The sequence below is a fragment of the Mesoplodon bidens genome, assembly GCF_964165515.1.
Source record: "Mesoplodon bidens genome assembly, chromosome: 7".
Classification (NCBI taxonomy): domain Eukaryota; kingdom Metazoa; phylum Chordata; class Mammalia; order Artiodactyla; family Ziphiidae; genus Mesoplodon; species Mesoplodon bidens.
The window spans coordinates 56,410,811-56,435,137 of NC_138164.1; the positions used below are offsets into that span (position 1 = coordinate 56,410,811).

Here is a 24,327-nt window from a genome sequence, read left to right on the forward strand (position 1 = left end):
AATGAGAGAAAGCAGAACATTCTGTTTTAAACTTCCACATTTTAAATTTTCTTCATTTTGAATAATCTGTGTATCTTTCATCTGTATTGTTTTATTTAACTGGAAAAAAAGATATATTGCCTTTGTATTATGAAAGTTTTTTTTAATTTCCAGGAAAAAAGGGAAATGAAGTTCTATCAATATCTTTAAAAAAGGAAGAATAATTAGAAAAGTAGAATAAAAAATTTAGGCATGGTATGATCACAGTGTGTGAACATAGGCAAAGGATAATAAAAGACTGAGAAAAGCTCAATAATTGCCTTTGCACCATAGGTAAGTAAAATTATTTTGTTTTATTTTTGTGTATTTAAAATTTTATATAGAAAAACTTACAAGAGAAGAAATGAAATTATTTTCTAAAGCAAATAGTATTAAATTCAGTTGAAGTTTGGAAACCACTGTAGCTTTCATAAATACACATTTTTTAAAAACTCAGAGGAATATTTCATTTTCACTAGCTGTTCATAGATCACCAAGGCACTGAGTCATTTTATAATACAAACAGGAAATGGAGGTTCTGATGAAGCAAGATGACCAAAATCCACCTTCTCCAGATATGGATCAACTGCTTGGCTTGGCTCTCTTGCCTAACCCCTGTTAATATTATTTAGTATTTTCATGGTCCTTTCAGGATGATATACAAAATATCATAGTGGCTTAGAAACAAGCATTTATTTCTCACTGTTCTGGAGGCCGCGAAGTCAGAGATCAAGGGGCCAGCAGAGTCAGTGTCTGGTGAGAACCAACTTCCTGGTTCATAGATGGCCGTCTTTCTGCTGTATACACACATGGCAGAAGGGGCAAGCAAGCTCTCTGTGGTCTCTTTCTAGAGGCACTAATCCCTTTCATGAGGGCTCTCCTCTCATAACCTAACCACCTCCCAAAAGCTCCACTTCCAAATACCATCACTTTAAGTTTCAACGCATGAACTTTGGAGGGAGACAAACACTCAGTCTAGGGCAGTAATGTTGAAGACAACAGTCTGTTCAGGGGGTGAAGGAGGACCATTTAACTTAAGTAGATGGTCTCTTTTTTCCCAAATATTGATGTGGATACAGGAGACACTTATTTATTCATTCAGCAGACACTGAGTGCCTTCCTCCCCACTGTGGGCTAGGCTCAGGGCTAATTGCTGGAGACACAGAGTGTATAAAACATGGTCTCAGCTGTCCTGGAACTCACAGTCTCAGATTTCTGCCAGGTCATCTTGATTTTCAACATGGAACTTTAAACATTTATTTCAGAAATCTATTTGTCTAAGTATCTATTCCATTGTAATTACTTATGAATTTAAAATAATGGCTGTTTATTTTTAACACTGAAAATCATATTAAGGAAAACATTCAGTCCTATCTCTGTCTATATGTTTCTGTCTTAGTCTGAATATAACAGCATCTGGCAATTGCAAAAGGACTCCAGAAGTGCAGATAAATGGGAAAAGCAGAGGTCTGGGGATCAGGAGACTTTGGTTTAAATCTAAGCTCTGCTATTTATAGGCTATTTGACCTCTCTGAGCCTTAAGTCCCTCATTTGTAAAATGAGAATAAATAATACCTACCTCACATTTTTGACATGAGAATGAAATGAACTAAACAATGTGAAGCACTTAACCTATAGCAAAACCGAACAAACGTTAGTTTGTTTCTTCCATATAGTTTCACTGTAGGTAGGTGGCCAGTCTTTCATTTAGGGGGAAAAAAATGGAATTACAAAAGTCTGGATTTTACAAGACAGGTATATTTAGGGCTCTGGTTTTCTTTTCAGAAACATTAAACTCAGATTATAAACAGGTTAGCTGCAGGATTCACCTTAACAATTCAATTCCAAATCAAGATAACACAGAACCTTTGCAGCACAACCCTCCAGAGGCCAAAAAATACCCTCGATCCACTGGCCTTGACCAAGTCTCAGGTAGCCTTCTGGGGCACTAGCGCTGGGATCACTTTGGGCAGAAAGTGCTCATTAGGACAAGGCCTGCTAGTGTGTGGGTCCATGTAGCAGGTGAGACAGTGAGAGGCGATCTCCACCTCGCTGTGCAACAGTAACTCCGCCAAGGTTCAGGCAACTAAATAAAAATTTGGAAGAAGAAAAAAGACGTTCAGCAGATATTGAAAAACACAACACAGGGTGAGGACTGGGAGTTTCGGATTAGCAGATGCTAACTATTTTGTATAGAATGGATCAACAACAAGGTCCTACTGTATAGCACAGGGAACTATGTTCAATATCCTGGGATAAAACATAATGGAAAAGAATATGAAAAAGAATATATATATATATATATATATATATATATATATATATATATATATATATAACTGAATCTCCTTTCTGTATACAAGAAATTAACTCAAAATTGTATAGATATATCAACTGTACTTCAATAAAATAAAGATAAAACACAAACACAAATTATCTTGCAATAAGAAGATGAGGGAGGGGCAAGGAAAGTCCCAGTGGTCCAAGCTAAGACCCAGGAGGTACATGGTAGGTGACCACCCTCCTCTGATCTGTCTTAAAAGGCTTTATTGAGAAAAATGGAAAGGAGCAAAAAGAACCACGACATTGGCCATGTTCACTGAACTATCTACTGTCTCCCTAGACTTGCTAGCTGGTTCCCCTGTCTCCTAATTTTGTCCACCAGTGGTGACTAGATGACCTGTCATTTTAACCACATTACTGTTTGTCTCCACATGCGGATGCCTCTTCTTGATGCTTTATGCTCCCTGCCCGTTTACCCCAAGAGCTCTGCCTACAGTTCCAATGGCATTTAGACTGTGGTCTCAATTCCTGGTTTCTCACAGGCCTGTCCCCTCACCTTGCCAAACACAGTGTAAGGCCCCTGTCCCTTGCAGCAAATTCTGCTCTTAAAGTCACTGAGTATTTGAGGCCTTTGTCTTTGCATTATTAATCTGCTCCACATGGACCGAGGGCCCAACAATGAGGGCATCTCTTACAGATCTAATATTAGCAACAAACACAGGTCACATCATCTTGTATAAAGACAATAGTGAGGGAGAAACATTCGGTCACTAGCAGAGACATGGCAGTGTTAAACAAGGGGCTCTGTCAAATGCTGGGGCTGTCTGTCATTCAGGGAGGGCAGAAAAGAGGGGAGGGAGAAGATTGGAGAGTGTAACCTGTCCTTTCTTTCGTTCCGACCTGCTGTCCTATGGAAATACAACTGCCCTGCACACCTCCTACCGTATCTGGCCCCAGGTCAGGCAGAGAGGTCCCCTGTCCCCCTAGGAGGACATACAGAGGTCTTAGATGTGAGTGTGAGAAACAGCCATGCTTAGGCCTAATGAAGACGTGGCTTCAGCAGAGGGGCTACCAAACTAACAAGTCACTGGATTAAAAACCCTTGGCCACGTGGCTTAGGGGACTCCGGATGTCTCCCCTTTTCTAGCAGCTCCAAAGGTCCAACGAGATCAGTTGGATTAGTCTCCATAGCTTGTGGAATCTTTGCAATCCAAATGAGCTGTTTAGAACAGGGGGCAAGTCTGAGCTCTGGAAATGTTTTATTTGGCTATCAGAACTTGGAAGCTTTTTTTTTTAACTAGCTGTCAACACTTACATTTTTTTTTCATAAAATCCCACGTTGTTAGCTTCTCTGGAAAATTCAGAAAATGACAACCCCATGACCCTCATTCACACAAAACAATAGTAGACTGGCCCCCAGGAGAGTCCTTGGCTTTACGATGGGGCATGAGCCGTCCTCCACACAGCAACAGTCACTTAGATAAGCAGCCTGAGCCGGGTGGCAATGGGAATTTTCTACCAGGGGTCAAGGGTCTCACAGGAAAGCTCAGCAGGCTCTGGGTGTTGTGAGCACTGGGCAGGAGTGGATGAAGGAAGGAGATGAACCCCGCTTCAAGGAAATACAAACTCCCACCACCGAAAAGCCAAGCCCCACGTACACGGGACTGACAGAGAGACTGCTAGCCAGCCCAGCCTGGACACTGTGAAAAGCAACCAGAGAAACAGACACATTGGCCAAGAAGCCTGCACAGAGCCTTGTCACCTGTCCATAGTTGGAATGAAGACGGGGAATGGCGGGGGCGGGAGAGAAGGATGTGTTCTCTCCGTGTCCCTCCATCCTTCCACTGGGCCTTTCGAGAAAAAAAACAAGCCCTCTCACTGGCACTTGCTGAAGAAACTAAACTGCCATCCACCCCTGCAGCCTAACTCCCCATGGACCAAAAGTTAGATGGGTGGGTGTCAAACATGACTGCACAGCAGTTTTAACATTTGTACTGCAGCCAATGGAGCCGGAATTTTGGGGTGGTGAGAGGATGGGGGGAGGGTCTAGACATCAGTGTGTTTCAAATGTGATTCCAGTGGGTTGAGGACCAGTGCACTGGAGCGGTGCCTCTCCACCTTGAACATGCCCCTGACTCACCTGGGATCGAGTTTGAAATGCACATTCTGAGTCGTAGGTCTGCGGCCCAAGTCTGAGCTCCTGAACTTCAATAAAGTCAAGGGCGATGTCCGTGCTGTGGATCCTGGCCACGCTTTGAATGATAAGAAGCTGCAGCCTTTTCCAAGAGGCGCAGGAAAAGATGTTCAACATCGCTAATTATTAGAGAAACGCAAATCAAATCTACAGTGAGATATCACATCACACCAGTCAGAAAGGCTATCATCATAAAATGCACGATTAATAAATGCTGGAGAGGGTGTGGAGAAAAGGGAACTCTCCTACACCGTTGGTGGGAAAGTAAATTGGTATAGCCACTGTGGAGAACAGTATGGACGTTCTTTAAAAAACTATGAATAGGGGGCTTCCCTGGTGGCGCGGTGATTGAGAGTCCGCCTGCCGATGCAGAGGACACGGGTTCGTGCCCCAGTCCGGTAGGATCCCACATGCCGCAGAGTGGCTAGACCCGTGAGCCATGGCCGCTGAGCCTGCGTGTCCGGAGCCTGTGCTCTGCAACAGGAGAGGCCACAACAGTGAGAGGCCCACGTACCACAAAAAAAAAAAAACCCAAAACCCCAAAAATACTATAAATAGAGCAAGCATATGATCCCACAATCACAGTACTGGGCATATATCTGGAGAAAAACATGGTCTGAAAGGATACATGCACCCCACTGCAACACTGTTTACAATAGCGAAGACATGGAAGCAACCTAAATGTCCAACGACAGGGGAATGGATAAAGAAGATGTGGTACATATATACAATGGAATATTACTTAGCCATTAAAATGAATGAAATAAAGCCATTTGCAACAACATGGATGGACCTAGAGATTGTCATACTGAGTGAAGTAAGTCAGACAAAGACAAGTATTGTATGATATCGCTTATGTGTGGAATCTAAAAAAATAGATACATATGAACATATTTAGAAAACAGAAACAGACTCACAGACTTAGAGAACAAACTTACGGTTACCAGGGGGAAGGTGGGAAGGGATAGTTAAGGAGTTTGGGATTAACATGTGCACACTGTTTTATATATATATATACATATATATATATATATATATTTTTTTTTTGCTGTGCGTGGGCCTCTCACTGTTGTGGCCTCTCCTGTTGCGGAGCACAGGCTCCGGACGCACAGGCTCAGCGGCCATGGCTCACGGCCCCAGCCGCTCCGCAGCATGTGGGATCCTCCCAGACCGGGGCACGAACCCGTGTCCCCTGCATCGGCAGGCGGACTCTCAACCACTGCGCCACCAGGGAAGCCCACACTGCTATATTTAAGATGGATAACCAACAAGGACCTACTGCAGAGCACAGGGAACTCTGCTCAATATTACCTAGCAACCTAAATGGGAAAAGAATTTGAAAAAGATTAGATACATGTATATGTATAACTAAATCACTTTGCTGTGCACCTGAAACTAACACAACATTGTTGATCACCTATAGTCCACTATAAAATAAAAAGTTTAAAAAAAGGAAGAAGAAGCTATAGTCTTTTCCTTTGTCATTCTCCTTTCAAGTACTTTAGCAGGGACAACCCCACGTCTGTCACCTCTAAGTCTGAAAGTAATAATAGTAATGAATAATATTATTAAAGTAATACAAAATAAGTAATAATAATAACTTCAATAATAGCTAGACTTTGTTGTGTGCTTCTTGTCGAACACTGTGCTGAAATCACACTTTAAAAAAAAAAAATCTTCGGGCTTCCCTGGTGGCGCAGTGGTTGAGAGTCCGCCTGCCGATGCAGGGGACACGGGTTCGTGCCCTGGTCCGGGAAGATCCCACATGCCACGGAGCGGCTGGGCCCATGAGCCACGGCCCCTGAGCCTGCGCGTCCAGAGCCTGTGCCCCGCAACAGGAGAGGCCACAACAGTGAGAGGCCCGCGTACCACAAAAAGAAAAAAAAAAATCTTCAACTAGATGTGAAATAATAGCTTGTTTTCCCTCAAGCTGGTTACTACTCTAAGTCTCTTACTTATATTAAGTCAGTTGAGCTTCACAACCATCCTATTGTTGTGAGTTCTGTTATTATCATGTCCAGAAGCAGCCCGCTGAGGTCATACGGTTTTATGAGCGCAGCCCTGGTGTCTGGACACAGGGTGTGTGCTGAGCCCCGCTGGCTCTCCTAGGAGCAGGGGTCTCGGAGTGCTGAGTCACTTGCCAGTCACCCTAGCAAAAGGCAGAGCTGGGCTTCCAATCTTCACCTGCCCAACTCTACACACTGAGCTCTTGGAAAGAAAAGTGAACGATCTATACAAATTGGGAGTCAGGGTTCTTGGCACATTGTAGACCCTCATGATATGGTAACCACGTTTCCTGTCTCTAGCCTACTTGTTTTTACCTTTCTCCTCGAGTAGCCAGTGTGAACTGTAGACAAGCAGTTACGGGGGTGTCTTTATCCATTTGAGCTGCTATCACAAGACGCCATAAACTGGGGGGATTGAGTAACATTTTTGTTTTCACAGTTCTGGAGGCAGGAAGTCCAAGACTAGGGTGCCAGCATGGTCAGGTTCTTGGTGAGGGTTCTCTTCCCAGTTTATAGACAGCCACCTTCTTGCTGCATCCTCACAAGGTGAAGAGAATAATCATCTCTCTTTTTAGAAGGGCATTCATCTCATTCATGAGGGCTCCACCCTCATGATCTAATTACTTCCCAATGGCCCCACCTGCAAATCCCTAACTGGAGATTAAGGTGTCAACATATGAATTTTAGGAGGACACATTCGGTCCATAGCAAGGGGGGAGATAGTTTGAAAACGGAATGGAACACAGGAAATGGAATTCAAATGACCAGGCTCCCTAAAGGAGCCAAGGAATATCAACGTCATGAGTGGAGGAAGGGAGGGATTTGACAGTAAGCCACACTCACTTCCTAGAGTGAAGCAGCCAGTGGGAGCATTCAAAGCCATTCCAATCCCCACCATGACCACCACCACCAGCATCATATCATCACCATCCTCACCATCATCAATACCCGACACGTTACACATTCATGGACTGTGCCTGTTATCTCATTTGTGTATCTGTTCATAAATTAAAAATCACTTATTGGGTAGCCAGCATGTGCTAGCTGCTGTGCTAGATGTTAGGCACAAAGGTGAGGTACAGTAACTCATTTCTAGGGGCTTCCAATCAAATACTGAAACAGATAAATTAACTTTTACCACATTGTGTGGTGAGTGTTACAATTGTGATTAACACTTATACTGGTAAGTCAGGGAAGGCTTCCTGGAGGAGGTGATTGTGATCATAGTTTGTAGGACTAGTGTTAGTTATATGGCAAAAACCAAAAAGAGGACTCTACATTTAGAGAAAAACTAGTGTCTAAAAAGCATGCTGTATTTTAAGTAGAATTCTATCTCAAGTAGAATTGTGTGGTGGCTCTGTAGAATACTTGAGGAGTGTCAGGAAATGAAGCCCGACTGTGAATGACTTTATGAGCTAATGGAAGGAGTTTGAATTCAATTTTGAAAGTTATTGAGGAGTCACTGAAGGATGTTACATAGGGGAGAAACAAAATCAAATTTGCTTTTTAAAAATAACTAGTATTTATTGGACACATTATATACCCAGCTAAGTTCCCTGCATGGATGAGCCCATTTTATTCTTCATAATACCATTTAATAGAAGAGCTGGGAGATACTAAATAATCTGTTCATGTATTCAAAATTATTTGGTGGCTGGATGGGATTAGAACACAGGTTTCTTGGACTTCAGAGTTCACGCTTTCTGTCCCTGTGCTTGCTTTACTGCGTCTCATGTGATAGAAGCACAGGACTTAGAAATATGCTCAGATCGGGTTTACGTACCCCAGGCCTTTCTCCAGTGGCCATGCACTGAGCTGTTGTCTCCACCGTACATCCCAGGCCGGAGCATACTCCTGGAGGTGGCCACATCTGATAGGACTGTCTGCTTGGAATAGGTCATGAGCAGAGATTGTGGGCAGGATTGTTCAGGTCAACACTGGCTGTTCTTGCAGGAGAGGCACACCACCTGAGATCATCATGTATCTTTGTGCAGCTCTTCTGGGATCAGAACGATCCCATCAACATGAGTCGTTTGGGTGTAAGACACAGTTTCTTTGGGGAGCTAAAAAAGGCAATTCTTCTTAGAGAGTTCATGTTCCCCCTTTATCTGACGTCTCAACTAGGTCGTAAGAGGGGAAAACAAGGCATTCATTGCCCATGAAAATTCTTTCAACCTTTGTTATTACTGTTTCCAAGTATTATGAGCTTTTTTCCCCTAACATTGTAGACTTTGTTAACTCTTTGGATTTATGATATTTGGCAATTTACAGAATATCAAGTCATGTTTCAAAATAAAATTATAGCAAATCTGTTTTTGGTGTTAAGGTTTCTATATGGGCTATTTCTCTGCTTTTCTCATTATCATCCAGAAATGGGGCAGACCATCTTAGGTGTCATTATAAGGAAGTCCCAGCATGAGGCTGGAACTCCTTGTAGGTTAGGATGGTCTAAATATCAAGAATATCAAGAATAGTGCAATAAATATCAAGAACAGGGCTTCCCTGGTGGCGCAGTGGTTGAGAGTCTGCCTGCCGATGCAAGAGACACGGGTTTGTGCCCTGGTCTGGGAAGATCCCACATACCGTGGAGCGGCTGGGCCTGTGAGCCATGGCTGCTGGGCCTGCGCGTCCGGAACCTGTGCTCCGCAGCGGGAGAGGTCACAACAGTGAGAGACCTGCGTACTGCAAAAAAAAAAAAAAAAAAAGAAAGAAAAAGAAGAAGAATAGGGCACAGACACTTCCATCTTAATAACTGCAACTTTTCTCTTGGTCTCTCGTTTTGCCTTATGTTTCAGATATAAAGCTATTCAATGACCATTTTTTACTCTGATTTTGTTTAGAGTAGTGGTTCTCAAAGTTGCTTTGTGGACTTTAGGGAGACTCTGAGATCCTTTTAGGTGTCCTGTGAGGTCAAAAATTATTTTCATAGTAGCATTAAGATATTATTTTCCTTTATCTCTTTCTCTCAGAAATGTAGAGTTTTCCAGAAGCTACATGATGCATTATCTCATATGTAATATATACATTACATTTTATAACAGACTGAGTGCAGAATTCAGTTGCAGAATTGTATGAGAATTCAGCTGTATCCTATTAAACCAGACATTAAAGAAATTTGAAAAAATGTAGAAGTGCTGCTCTTCTAAATATTTTTTGAAAATATAATTATTTTCTATCAAAATATGTTATTTCTCTTAACATGTAGTGGGCTATTATTGTCATTTTAAAACAAATTAATAAATATTTTAAAACATCAGTTTTAACATCTAATATAGTAAATATCAGTTACTATAATCTGTATGTATAAACAAAAGCTCTCTGAGGTCCTCTATAAACTGTCAGAGTGCAGAGGGGTCCTGAGACTGAAAACGTTTGAGAATAGTGGTTTAGAGAATTCTGTAGACAGTTTCTCAATGATTTTAAGAGGAGGATATATGTGCTGACTTACTGGGCACCAACCCCCTCTTGCTAAAAGAAAACAAGAGACAGCAGAAATACATGTGTTTACAGGTCCCTGGGCTCTTGATGTCAAACATGCCTCTCTGTACAGTTCATATGTTTCCTTGGTAACTCAACTGTAGCCGCCACCTGTGGCATATTAACAACCTCCCTCGGCTGGCTGGATTTCACAGGGCAATGACTGCCTGGGAATAATTAGGGAACTTGGTAAGGAAGTTTCCTCAGGCAGGAAATTGGTTCCTCTGGAATTTGTTAAGCATTAACTCCACAGCCAAGATCATGAAAACATTTACTGAAATTAGTAAGAGTGTTCAGGTCCTCTGGGGAGCACTTACCAAGGGTGAACAGTGTCAGGAGTCAGAGACTATGAGTTAATTCTTAAAGGTTTAGGTGTCAATTTTAAGCAGTGATGAGGGAGAAATTAGGTTAAAATGACTCCTGAGTTTCTAATGAAGCCACACTTTTAAGATCCTCCCTGGGGTTAAACATTGGTCTAGAGCAGGGTTGTGAGCTGTAATTAGTCTACTTTAAATCCAATGTTCCCCTTTACTGATCCCCTTTTGCCATCACAGACTTTAGTAACACAGGCTATCAAACTTGGAGAAGTTGGCCCACCTTCAGACAATCTCAGTCAATCATGAGTTTCTGACAACTTGATCAGTCTCAACTCTTAAAAAGGGATAGGGTTTTCCCTAGCTAACACTTTGAGGCTTTAAGACTGGTCTAATGTAAGCACATGGATATAAGGTAAAAACAAAACAGAACAAATCTATAAGCAGAACACAGCTATATTTTCCTTGAAAAAAAAATGCTGAGAACTCAACAGAAGTGAAAGGAATGAACAAAGGGTAGAGCATAGAGGCCTCCAGCTCAATGACACATCCTGTCACCCCCAGGAGGATTCTCTGCTTGGGTCTGCAGCCTGTGGATCCAGTTCTGCACCAGCTAAGCCCAATGCCTTACAGAGAGTGGCAGCTCAGACAGACAGAATGGCGGTGCTGACCTCTCCTCTTCCTATCATTCAGATGCTTTTCAGATGACCTGAAATGGAAAGCAGTTTCAGTAGCACCTAAAAGATCATCAAATTACATTCAAAAGAGTATGAGCAGGGCTTCCCTGGTGGCGCAGTGGTTGAGAGTCCGCCTGCCGATGCAGGGGACACGGGTTCGTGCCCCGGTCCGGGAAGATCCCACATGCCGCGGAGCAGCTGGGCCCGTGAGCCATGGCCGCTGAGCCTGCGCGTCCGGAGACTGTGCTCCGCAACGGGAGAGGCCACAGCGGTGAGAGGCCCGCGTACCACACACACACACACACACAAAGAATTAGTGCTTTAAGAATGTGGATCTCATAGTTGAAACCTCGGAACACGTGTTTTCAGCGCAAGGTGTTAAAAGTGAAGGGACGCCTCCTCAAGGAGGGTATCTCCATGTGGGCAGAACTAGAGAATAAATGGGTCTTGAATAAACAAAACAAACAAAAAATCGAAATAGATTAATTCCTTTGTTAATATCCCCCAAAGACTTTGAATAAAGGCAACAATTCTTAACATGTTTACAAAGTCCTGAATGTGTCCCTGTTATGTTTCTAGCTCTCAGCACTCTTCCCTCATTCCCCAAACATTCAAACTCTGTGTGTGCTCAGTGGCTTTGGTGGGAGATCTAGATCTGAAATGAGCAAGGGTCATGACTTCTCCTGGTTTGAGCTGGCAGCCACCACCTTGGTGGGGATTAGGGCTGGAGACAGAGTGGCTAGAGTCAGAGCCTGGTGTAAACCGTGGATTCTCCTGTGGCATGATGGCAGTTGCTGCCTTGTTTGGGGGTATGGCTGGAGCCAGAGGGGCTTGAACTACAGCCTGGAGCAAGCTGCAGCTAGTCTTGAGACATGCTGGCAGTCACACCTTGGTGGGGCTTTGGCAGAGAGGCTGCAGCTGGTGACTGGTGCAGGCTGGGGTGGGGTGTTCTGGGGCAATCCCGCAGGTTAGCCAGAGCACCAGGAACTTTTCAGTCTTCGGCCTCTGCACTGATATTGAGAGCAAGCAAGTCTGTGGGTGTGCTTTTCAAGAGCAGAGTCTCAGTTTCCTACAGCCTTCTGGTAAGCCCCACTGGTTTTCAAAACCAGGAAATGGGGCTTATCCTCCTGGCGCTTGACCCCAGGGTTGGGGTGCCCACTGTGGGGCTGAAACCTCTCTCTTCTTAGAGAGTATCCCTGAGCCTGTGCTATTCTCCTCCTCTGGGTTGCCCACTGAGGGTGTGGGTCCCAACTCGATCACTTCTCCTCTGCTACTAGACTCTGTGTGGTTCTTTCTTTGGTTGTAGAAGAGTCATTTGTCTAGTTTTCAGGTTATCCTCAGAGAAAGCTGCTATATATATATATATATTTGTAATTTTGATGTGTTTGTGGGAGGTGAGCTCAGGGTCCTCCTAATCTGCTATCTTGATCGCACATTCTTCTACCATTTTATATTGGTAGTGTAGTCCTTAACCTGATGTATTAAACAGAACAAATGTTTAGCTATGAGATAATTTATTATAGTATACTTCCAATAATTATCAAATGGAAGTGCACAAACAAGTAGAAAAAGAAAGAAACTGGTCGCTTGGAGAATTGACAGAATCCTTAAATATTAGTTATATTTGTGTGAGGTGCACTGCTCAATATTCACTGGAGAATGTGATAATGACCCCTGGTGCTTTTGAATTCACATTTGAATCTCAAGAATCTTCAGAGGTTTATCCTCAAAGGCAAACACTAAAATAGCACAGCTCTTATAGTACAACAATGACTCTGAATTTATTACTGTAAGATGAATGAATTCTCATTTTTAGAGGTAAGATATTTGGCTTTTGTGAGTTAATCAGTTGTCCTGATTTTCAATAACCATTTGAGAACACTTTACTCTCTAAAGTTGTATCTGTTCTCACAAGCCAGGAGAAACAGGGCAGATGCTATCCAGCAGCCAGCTAGCAAGTAACCTTAGCTGAATTAACCTGTTTCTATAGTCTACTTAGTGTATAAATAGGCATAATTCAAGTTACCATGATTCCTCATTTTTCCACCCGTAAGACCAGAAACTCACATGGTCTTTCAACGATATTAAACTGGGTACTCAGCCAATAAGTATTATACTATAAAATTCACTACATTTAAGGTGCTTTGGGGACTTGCTGTTTGTGCATATGTTGGAAAGACTTCCTTTGCTTATTGTTCTGAAGGCTTAGGCTTACAGGCAACCAGAGGCTTTGGGGCAAAGTTGAGAATACAAAGCCAGAGAACTTGGAGATGAGTTTCAGCCTGGCAACTTGCTGGGCGAACCTGGGTACACTTCTTAACTTTTTAAGCTGGAACTTTATTCACCCAGCTATACCCACCAGGGGGCAGACATCAGCAAGTCCCACCATGGACTTGATATATTGATATATATATATATATATCAATATATTATGTTGAAATGAATACTATTTTGTTCTATATTACTCCAATTTGAAAACATAATTACATTAGGAAATGATCAGATTTGAGTGAATGTAGTTTAATTATGTCCTAGATATTACACATGTAAGATTTTGCACAGTAATTATTTTGATATTTCAAACTAATTGGGAAAACAATATTTAATTGTAAATGTGAAATAAACATAATACATTTATAATAGCTGACTTCATTTATAACCTTAATTCGAACTTTCTTTCCCCTTCTTTGTCCAACTAAGAAAATTGTATTTCTCCTTTTAAAAACATGGTCTTGTTTTATTGAGAGAATTTTGTAACCTTTGTGATTACCTAGGCACCTCTTTTATACTTTAGCTGTCAGAAAGTAGCAACGTAATTTGTTATCCACCCATTTCCAAGAGACTTGACTTCATCATAAGTATTCTTTAATTTCATTTATAGCATAGCTACTAAAGGAATGGACTGTATTCAAACTACCTGAGAGTCACGTCTTTGATTCTACAATTTGCTATGGAAACTTAGCTCAGTTACGTTGCCAAATTCAGTTTCATTGTCTACACATGAGATTAAATACTTAATATTATTTCATACAAATTAAAATAGAAATAAATAGAAAATTCTTAACCCAAGGCTTGCCATTTAGTAAATATTCAATAACCGTTAGGTATTATATAATATAAAGAGGGAAAGATATACATTATTTGAAGCAGGTTTTCCCGTGTTCGTGCTGAAAACAATTTTTAAAATATAGAATACTCATTATATAAATAAATAAAATTTTCTACTCTAAAATATATATAAAAATAACAGAATATAAGGTTTTTACTCTAAGGTAAAAAAAAGTCAGTCCAAACCTAACTGAATAATTTACTTGTTTATAATAAACTCTATGTGTATTAATAAAAAGAAAACCATCAAATTCAAAACTTCTTTAATGTAATGTCTCATCACAGGTTCATTTTGGTAGCAGCTACCCTATCTCATGGATTCCCAGGAGCATGGGAACAATACTGCAATGACAGGGTTCATTTTACTGGGCTTAACAAACGATCCAATTCTTCGAGTCATCCTCTTCACGATCATCCTTTGTATCTACCTGGTGACCATATGTGGCAATCTCAGCACAGTCATTCTTATCAGAGTCTCTTCTCAGCTCCATCATCCTATGTATTTTTTTCTGAGCCACCTGGCCTTTGCTGACATAGGCTATTCATCTTCTGTAACATCCAATATGCTTGCAAATTTCCTGGTGGAGAGAAATACCATCTCCTATCTTGGATGTGCCATTCAACTTGGTTCAGTTGTTTTCTTTGGGTCAACTGAATGCTTCCTTCTGGCTGCCATGGCATATGATCGCTTCGTGGCAATCTGCAGCCCACTGCTTTATTCCACCAAAATGTCCACACGAGTTTATGTTCAGTTACTCACAGTGGCTTATGTAGGTGGTTTTCTCAGTGCTTGGTCTTTTACTATTTGCTTCTATTATTCACTTTTCTGTGGACCAAATCGAGTCAATCATTTTTTCTGTGGTTTTGCTCCCTTGGTTGAACTCTCCTGTTCTGATATCAGTATCCCCGCAGTTGTCCTCTCATTTACAGCTGGCTCCATCATTGTGGTCACGGTGATTGTCATAGCCATCTCCTAATCCTCATCACCATTCTGAAGATGCGCTCCACCGAGGGGCACCGCAAGGCCTTCTGCACCTGCACGTCTCACCTCACAGCAGTCGCTCTGTTCTATGGGACCATCACATTCATTTATGTGATGCCCAAGTCCAGCTACTCAACTGATCAGAACAAGGTGGTGTCTGTGTTCTACACGGTGGTGATCCCCATGTTGAACCCCCTCATCTACAGCCTGAGGAACAGTGAGATTAATGAGGCTCTGAAGAGAGAGCTTTGTTAAAAACTTTTAACTTCTCGGTCTGTGTGTGCATCCATTCTCCTCCCAAGTTCTTTGAACATCTTTACGATCGTTACTCTGAACTCTTTCTCAGGTAGATTGCCTATCTCCATACCTCTTAGTTCTTCTGGGGTTTTACCTTGTTCCTTTGTCTGGAACATGTTCCTCTGCAGCCTCATTTTTTCTAAGTTGCTATTTTTATTTTTATATCTGTGGTAGGTTAGTTACATTTCTCAACCTTGGAGAAGTGGCCCTCTGTAGAAGGCATCCTGTGCATCCCAGCAGTGCACTCCCCTCTCATCACCCAAGCTGTATGTTCTAGGGGTTCCCCCTAAGAGGGCTGCATGGGTCCTTCTGTTGTGGTGGGCATGTGGCTGGTCTGGTGGGCTTGGATGGCTCCTCGTCTGGTTGGTTGCCAGGCCCTCCCTCGTGCGGATGCTGCTGGCTGCTGCTTAGTGGGTCCTGGTCACGGGGTGGCTGGTTGCAGAACTCTAGGGGTTCCCGGGACTCATGCTGGCTAGTGGTGGGTGGAGTCAGGGTCCCAAAGATCCTGAGACTGCTGCCCACCCACTGGCAGGTGAAGATAAGTCCTGGGGTTAGTGCCAGATGCTGGCAGGAAGAGCTGATTCCTGGAGTCTGGCTGCAGGGCTCGGAGATCCTGGAGCTCGTTTCAGATCATCGGTGTGGGGGCTGGTTCCTGACCCAGTTGGGTATGGGGTCCGGGAGGTCCTGAAGGTTGCATTGGCCTGCTAGTGGGCGGGGCCAGGGCCCAGCTGGTCCCAGGGTAGGGTCTGGCCTACGTTCTGGTGTCTACTTCTGGTGTTTCCCCCGTGGTGGGTGAGGTTGGTCTAGAGGCAGGCCTCCTGGTGGGACTGGCTGGTGTCTGCCCCCTGGTGGTTATAGCTGGGTTTTGGCCCTCTGGTGGGCAGGGCCTTGTCTAGGGCTGCGTCTAAAGGCAGCTGTGGGCTCTTTAGTCTTTTAGGCAGCCTGTCTTTAGAAGGCTGGGGCTGTGTCCTCGCCCAGTTAGTTGCTTGGCCTGAGGCGTCCCAGCGCCGGCACCTGCAGGCTGTTGGGCTAATGAGCTGGAGGAAGACTTTCAAAATGGCGCCCGCCAGCAGCGGCGTCCACGCAGCAGAAGGAGCTCCTAAGAAAAGCTGCTGCCAGTGACTTCGTCCCCAGGGCGAGCCGCAGCCATGCCCCCTGCCTCCCCGGGAGACTCTCCAAGGCCGGCAGGTAGGTCTGGCCCAGGCTCCTATCAAATTATTGCTTCTGCCCAGGTGTGCGTGGGATTTTGTGTGTGCCCCCTAAGAGTGGAGTCTCTCTTTCCCCCGGTCCTGGGGGGCTCCTGCTAACTGCCTGGAGCACTGGCCTTCAATGCCAAATGCTCTGGGGGTCGTCTTCCTGGTGCTGGACCCCCGCCTGGGTTGGGGGCCTGACGTGGGGCTCAGAACTCTCGCTCCTGTGGGAGGACCTCTGCACTATAATTATTCTCCAGTCTGAGGGTCGCCCACCCCGGGGGTAATAGGGTTTGATTATACCGCGAGTCCAACCTTTTCACCTGTTTTGTTGTGGTTCCTTCTTTGTGTATTTAGTTGTAGAAGATCTTTTCTGGTAGGTTCCAGTGTTCTTCATCGATGGTTGTTGTGCATATAGTTGTGATTTTGGTGTGCTCCCTAGAGGAGGTGAGCTCAGTGTCCTTGTACTCCGACGTCTTGGCCACTCTCCTTAATCTTGCGGTGACCTTTAAAATCGCCTCTTCCTATTTGATGAAGACTGCTTTGTTTTTCCTTTGTGCTTAGTCTAGCTTCACTTGCTCACCTCAGCTTGGGGGTAAAGAGAGAGCTTGCTAGAAAAATATTTTCTTAATCAATTTGTAATTTTTTTAGTATTTGATCTAATGATAGACCCTAAAATAACAATAAAAGGACAAAGAGTGTCTGTGGTCAAAATATATTGGTCTGTAGGTTATTAGACAATGGGAAAGCTCTTAGTAAAGGTCAGGATTAGATTTTCTGATACGAGAACGTAAATTAGAAGCCCATAGTGAGCTACCATTAATAAAATGAAATTTAATTATTAATTAGTAACACAAGTTGGTTAACATGAAAAAATACTCTGCAGAAAATTCTATAAAATTTTATTCACATCTTTTCCAAAGCTGTACTCTGCTATAAGTTAAGGTTTTTGGACCTCCAACCTTTTGAGACTGTGTCCACTTCAACAGCAGCTTGTCCTGGAATGAGTGTGATAATTATAGTTATGACTGAGTACATTCTGAGGGGAGATGACCAAGTGGAACCAGACAGTAAAATTACTGGACACGTTCTTTTTGCATGGTTATCTGTAGATGGTGGGCTTTTTGGACCCATAAATGCTGGCCTGTGTTCCTAGTCTGGCTGCAGCCTAGTTACAGGAGACTTCATAAAAGAACAGGATGAGATGCCCCTGACCAAACCAGCTGTGAATGCTTATGTCAGGTCAAAACTGGTGACTTCTCTGTGGAAATGAGCAGGGTTCCTGAATTCCTAGGGAGCGAGTGAACAAGCTCTTTAAGTGACTTTTTCGTGCTCAGATGCAGCCTGTTAAGGAAGACTGAGGGAACTAGATTGTGTTTCCCCTGTGAAGTTTAATTTATCTGTATACACTGATGACTACCATATTTATTTCTGTTTCCCTGTCCTTTATTTAGTGCTTTAGACAAAAATATTTTTGTCTGTTGAGTCTCAAGCACAAATCGTCTAAAGTAATTATCTCCTTCCACCCCCAACTTGCTCCCCTCCAATGTTCCATATCCCAATAAGAGGCACCATCATTCAATCAACATATTGATTAGAAACCTGAGGGTAATGTATTTTTCTCCCTCCACATGCTTGCACTCAGTGACAAAGTCTTGTACATTCTGAGTCCAATATTTATCTCCCGTTGCTCTTCATTTTCGTTGTCAGCACTTTTTTCCCCCAGCTACCACCTTATATATATTTTATTTTACAGTAGTACTCCTGTAATATTTGATTTTATGTGTCAATTTGGCTAGGCTACAGTGACCAGGTGTTTGGTCAAACATGAGTCTAGATGTTGCTGCGAAGGTGTTTTTTTAGATGTGATTAACATTTAAATCGGTAGACTTTGAATAAAGCAGATTACTGTCCATAATGTGGGTGGCCCTCATCCAATCAGTTGAAAGCCTTAGGAGAAAAGCCTTAAGTCCCCTTAAAAAGAAGGACTCTGTCTCCAGGATGCCTTTGGACTCAAAACTGTGACATCAACTCTTGCTGGAATTTCCAATCTCCTGGACCGCCCTGTGCATTTTGGAATTGCCGGCTCCCATAATTGTGTGAGCCAATTCCTTTAAAATAAAAACAACAACAACGTTATAGTGGTTCTGTTTCTCTGGAGAATCCTAGCTAGTAGAACTGTAACCAGCTTTCCTCTCCCCTCTCTTACTGTCTTACAACTCATTAATCTAAATAGATTGCTTTCCGGGCGGCGGGGACGGAGGTGGGCCTGGCGGGTCCGCGCGGCCTCGGGTCCGGAGCCCGGGTCCCCGCCCGCCCCAGCGCCCGCCGCCGGCCGAGCCCCGCGCCCCGTGCCTCCGTCCTGGGTCGCGGTGGTCGGAGATGCGCCCGGGTCCACGGGACAGGCGGGCGCAGAGTGGGAGGTTACGGCGCCTCCGCGGAGCATCGCGGGTCCGGGGCTGGGGGCGCCGCGGCTTGCTATGCTCTCCGCACTTTCCCGGCTCTGAAGCCTCGAGAACAAGGCTAGGCAGCAGTAGTTTAATGGGGAGTTGGCCTGCTGGGAACTAGGGGCCTGCTGGGGTCTCAGTTCTTGGCTGGCCCCGGAACACTAGGTTGCCAGGCGCGTGACGGCAGCAGGTAGGAGTGAGCCGCCGGTGCAGCGATGAGCAGGGAAGGAAGGACACTGGCTGTTGGCCTGTGAACCTGGGCAAGAATGACCAGCCAACACAATCCAGACCAAGGTCCGTGGGCCCAGCTCGGTCCTGGGCGGCTGGTCAGTGGAATCGACCTGCAGGTGTGGCTCTTGTCACTCCTGGCTTCAGGACAGATCCTGCTGATGAGCCCAGGGCACCGGCCTCAGTCCTCCAGGAGAGTGCCTTGGGAATGTCCTCTGATGAAAAAAGAACCCGCAGGCTTATAAAATAACTTGTGTGTGGAACGTTGGTGTGTTGAAAAGCAGTTCTGTGTGCTTTTCCCCCTTGGTGTGGATCAGCAGTGCTGAGGCAGCAGGCGTGATGCAGAAGTGTGAGCAGAGAGCGTCTGGAATCCCCCAACTCCAGGGGAACTAGAGGTGACAGCAAGCCAGTGAAGAGGACAGGAGCTGGGGGCGGTGGCGCTGGCGGCAGCCCAGCAGGCGCCCCTCATCTCAGGGCCCTAATCCTGGCTCCAGCCGGGTGGTCAGGGCAGCTGCAAGGTCTTCTGCGCGAGCAGAGCCCGCCGTCCTGAGCGGTTCTTCGCTGTGTTTGGGTCCTCTCCCCCCATCCAAGGGGAGAAATCTAGATGAGGTTTAAGAATTAGTGCTTTAGGGCTTCCCTGGTGGCGCAGTGGTTGAGAGTCCGCCTGCCGATGCAGGGGACGCGGGTTTGTGCCCTGGTCCAGGAAGATCCCGCATGCCGTAGAGCAGTTGGGCCCGTGAGCCATGGCCGCTGAGCCTGCGCGTCCGGAGACTGTGCTCCGCAACGGGAGAGGCCACAGCGGTGAGAGGCCCGCGTACGCCCCCCCACACACACACACAGAATTAGTGCTTTAAGAATGTGGATCTCATAGTTGAAACCTCGGAACACGTGTTTTCAGCTCAAGGTGTTTTAAAAGTGAAGGGACGCCTCCTCCTCAAGGAGGGTATCTCCATGTGGGCAGAGCTAGAGAATAAATGGGTCTTGAATAAACAAAACAAACAAAAAATCGAAATAGATTAATTCCTTTGTTAATATCCCCCAAAGACTTTGAATAAAGGCAACAATTCTTAACATGTTTACAAAGTCCTGAATGTGTCCCTGTTATGTTTCTAGCTCTCAGCACTCTTCCCTCATTCCCCAAACATTCAAACTCTGTGTGTGCTCAGTGGCTTTGGTGGGAGATCTAGATCTGAAATGAGCAAGGGTCATGACTTCTCCTGGTTTGAGCTGGCAGCCACCACCTTGGTGGGGATTAGGGCTGGAGACAGAGTGGCTAGAGTCAGAGCCTGGTGTAAACCGTGGATTCTCCTGTGGCATGATGGCAGTTGCTGCCTTGTTTGGGGGTATGGCTGGAGCCAGAGGGGCTTGAACTACAGCCTGGAGCAAGCTGCAGCTAGTCTTGAGACATGCTGGCAGTCACACCTTGGTGGGGCTTTGGCAGAGAGGCTGCAGCTGGCGACTGGTGCAGGCTGGGGTGGGGTGTTCTGGGGCAATCCCGCAGGTTAGCCAGAGCACCAGGAACTTTTCAGTCTTCGGCCTCTGCACTGATATTGAGAGCAAGCAAGTCTGTGGGTGTGCTTTTCAAGAGCAGAGTCTCAGTTTCCTACAGCCTTCTGGTAAGCCCCACTGGTTTTCAAAACCAGGAAATGGGGCTTATCCTCCTGGCGCTTGACCCCAGGGTTGGGGTGCCCACTGTGGGGCTGAAACCTCTCTCTTCTTAGAGAGTATCCCTGAGCCTGTGCTATTCTCCTCCTCTGGGTTGCCCACTGAGGGTGTGGGTCCCAACTCGATCACTTCTCCTCTGCTACTAGACTCTGTGTGGTTCTTTCTTTGGTTGTAGAAGAGTCATTTGTCTAGTTTTCAGGTTATCCTCAGAGAAAGCTGCTATATATATATATATATTTGTAATTTTGATGTGTTTGTGGGAGGTGAGCTCAGGGTCCTCCTAATCTGCTATCTTGATCGCACATTCTTCTACCATTTTATATTGGTAGTGTAGTCCTTAACCTGATGTATTAAACAGAACAAATGTTTAGCTATGAGATAATTTATTATAGTATACTTCCAATAATTATCAAATGGAAGTGCACAAACAAGTAGAAAAAGAAAGAAACTGGTCGCTTGGAGAATTGACAGAATCCTTAAATATTAGTTATATTTGTGTGAGGTGCACTGCTCAATATTCACTGGAGAATGTGATAATGACCCCTGGTGCTTTTGAATTCACATTTGAATCTCAAGAATCTTCAGAGGTTTATCCTCAAAGGCAAACACTAAAATAGCACAGCTCTTATAGTACAACAATGACTCTGAATTTATTACTGTAAGATGAATGAATTCTCATTTTTAGAGGTAAGATATTTGGCTTTTGTGAGTTAATCAGTTGTCCTGATTTTCAATAACCATTTGAGAACACTTTACTCTCTAAAGTTGTATCTGTTCTCACAAGCCAGGAGAAACAGGGCAGATGCTATCCAGCAGCCAGCTAGCAAGTAACCTTAGCTGAATTAACCTGTTTCTATAGTCTACTTAGTGTATAAATAGGCATAATTCAAGTTACCATGATTCCTCATTTTTCCACCCGTAAGACCAGAAACTCACATGGTCTTTCAACGATATTAAACTGGGTACTCAGCCAATAAGTATTATACTATAAAATTCACTACATTTAAGGTGCTTTGGGGACTTGCTGTTTGTGCATATGTTGGAAAGACTTCCTTTGCTTATTGTTCTGAAGGCTTAGGCTTACAGGCAACCAGAGGCTTTGGGGCAAAGTTGAGAATACAAAGCCAGAGAACTTGGAGATGAGTTTCAGCCTGGCAACTTGCTGGGCGAACCTGGGTACACTTCTTAACTTTTTAAGCTGGAACTTTATTCACCCAGCTATACCCACCAGGGGGCAGACATCAGCAAGTCCCACCATGGACTTGATATATTGATATATATATATATATATATCAATATATTATGTTGAAATGAATACTATTTTGTTCTATATTACTCCAATTTGAAAACATAATTACATTAGGAAATGATCAGATTTGAGTGAATGTAGTTTAATTATGTCCTAGATATTACACATGTAAGATTTTGCACAGTAATTATTTTGATATTTCAAACTAATTGGGAAAACAATATTTAATTGTAAATGTGAAATAAACATAATACATTTATAATAGCTGACTTCATTTATAACCTTAATTCGAACTTTCTTTCCCCTTCTTTGTCCAACTAAGAAAATTGTATTTCTCCTTTTAAAAACATGGTCTTGTTTTATTGAGAGAATTTTGTAACCTTTGTGATTACCTAGGCACCTCTTTTATACTTTAGCTGTCAGAAAGTAGCAACGTAATTTGTTATCCACCCATTTCCAAGAGACTTGACTTCATCATAAGTATTCTTTAATTTCATTTATAGCATAGCTACTAAAGGAATGGACTGTATTCAAACTACCTGAGAGTCACGTCTTTGATTCTACAATTTGCTATGGAAACTTAGCTCAGTTACGTTGCCAAATTCAGTTTCATTGTCTACACATGAGATTAAATACTTAATATTATTTCATACAAATTAAAATAGAAATAAATAGAAAATTCTTAACCCAAGGCTTGCCATTTAGTAAATATTCAATAACCGTTAGGTATTATATAATATAAAGAGGGAAAGATATACATTATTTGAAGCAGGTTTTCCCGTGTTCGTGCTGAAAACAATTTTTAAAATATAGAATACTCATTATATAAATAAATAAAATTTTCTACTCTAAAATATATATAAAAATAACAGAATATAAGGTTTTTACTCTAAGGTAAAAAAAAGTCAGTCCAAACCTAACTGAATAATTTACTTGTTTATAATAAACTCTATGTGTATTAATAAAAAGAAAACCATCAAATTCAAAACTTCTTTAATGTAATGTCTCATCACAGGTTCATTTTGGTAGCAGCTACCCTATCTCATGGATTCCCAGGAGCATGGGAACAATACTGCAATGACAGGGTTCATTTTACTGGGCTTAACAAACGATCCAATTCTTCGAGTCATCCTCTTCACGATCATCCTTTGTATCTACCTGGTGACCATATGTGGCAATCTCAGCACAGTCATTCTTATCAGAGTCTCTTCTCAGCTCCATCATCCTATGTATTTTTTTCTGAGCCACCTGGCCTTTGCTGACATAGGCTATTCATCTTCTGTAACATCCAATATGCTTGCAAATTTCCTGGTGGAGAGAAATACCATCTCCTATCTTGGATGTGCCATTCAACTTGGTTCAGTTGTTTTCTTTGGGTCAACTGAATGCTTCCTTCTGGCTGCCATGGCATATGATCGCTTCGTGGCAATCTGCAGCCCACTGCTTTATTCCACCAAAATGTCCACACGAGTTTATGTTCAGTTACTCACAGTGGCTTATGTAGGTGGTTTTCTCAGTGCTTGGTCTTTTACTATTTGCTTCTATTATTCACTTTTCTGTGGACCAAATCGAGTCAATCATTTTTTCTGTGGTTTTGCTCCCTTGGTTGAACTCTCCTGTTCTGATATCAGTATCCCCGCAGTTGTCCTCTCATTTACAGCTGGCTCCATCATTGTGGTCACGGTGATTGTCATAGCCATCTCCTAATCCTCATCACCATTCTGAAGATGCGCTCCACCGAGGGGCACCGCAAGGCCTTCTGCACCTGCACGTCTCACCTCACAGCAGTCGCTCTGTTCTATGGGACCATCACATTCATTTATGTGATGCCCAAGTCCAGCTACTCAACTGATCAGAACAAGGTGGTGTCTGTGTTCTACACGGTGGTGATCCCCATGTTGAACCCCCTCATCTACAGCCTGAGGAACAGTGAGATTAATGAGGCTCTGAAGAGAGAGCTTTGTTAAAAACTTTTAACTTCTCGGTCTGTGTGTGCATCCATTCTCCTCCCAAGTTCTTTGAACATCTTTACGATCGTTACTCTGAACTCTTTCTCAGGTAGATTGCCTATCTCCATACCTCTTAGTTCTTCTGGGGTTTTACCTTGTTCCTTTGTCTGGAACATGTTCCTCTGCAGCCTCATTTTTTCTAAGTTGCTATTTTTATTTTTATATCTGTGGTAGGTTAGTTAC

The 24,327-nt window shown here is 43.6% G+C and overlaps 2 protein-coding genes across 2 annotated transcripts; both read left to right on the forward strand.

Annotated features, from left to right (window-relative positions):
• Positions 1–14,391: 14,391 nt before the first annotated feature.
• Positions 14,392–15,314, forward strand: LOC308620623 (olfactory receptor 5P6-like; the record flags this gene model as incomplete). The annotated part of the gene is given in 2 exon segments (XM_081240411.1): positions 14,392–15,049; positions 15,052–15,314. Coding segments are annotated over 2 exon segments (921 nt in total).
• A 7,865-nt stretch (positions 15,315–23,179) lies between these two features.
• LOC308620451 (olfactory receptor 5P6-like) lies at positions 23,180–24,102 on the forward strand (the record flags this gene model as incomplete). The annotated part of the gene is given in 2 exon segments (XM_081240020.1): positions 23,180–23,837; positions 23,840–24,102. Coding segments are annotated over 2 exon segments (921 nt in total).
• Positions 24,103–24,327: the final 225 nt, after the last annotated feature.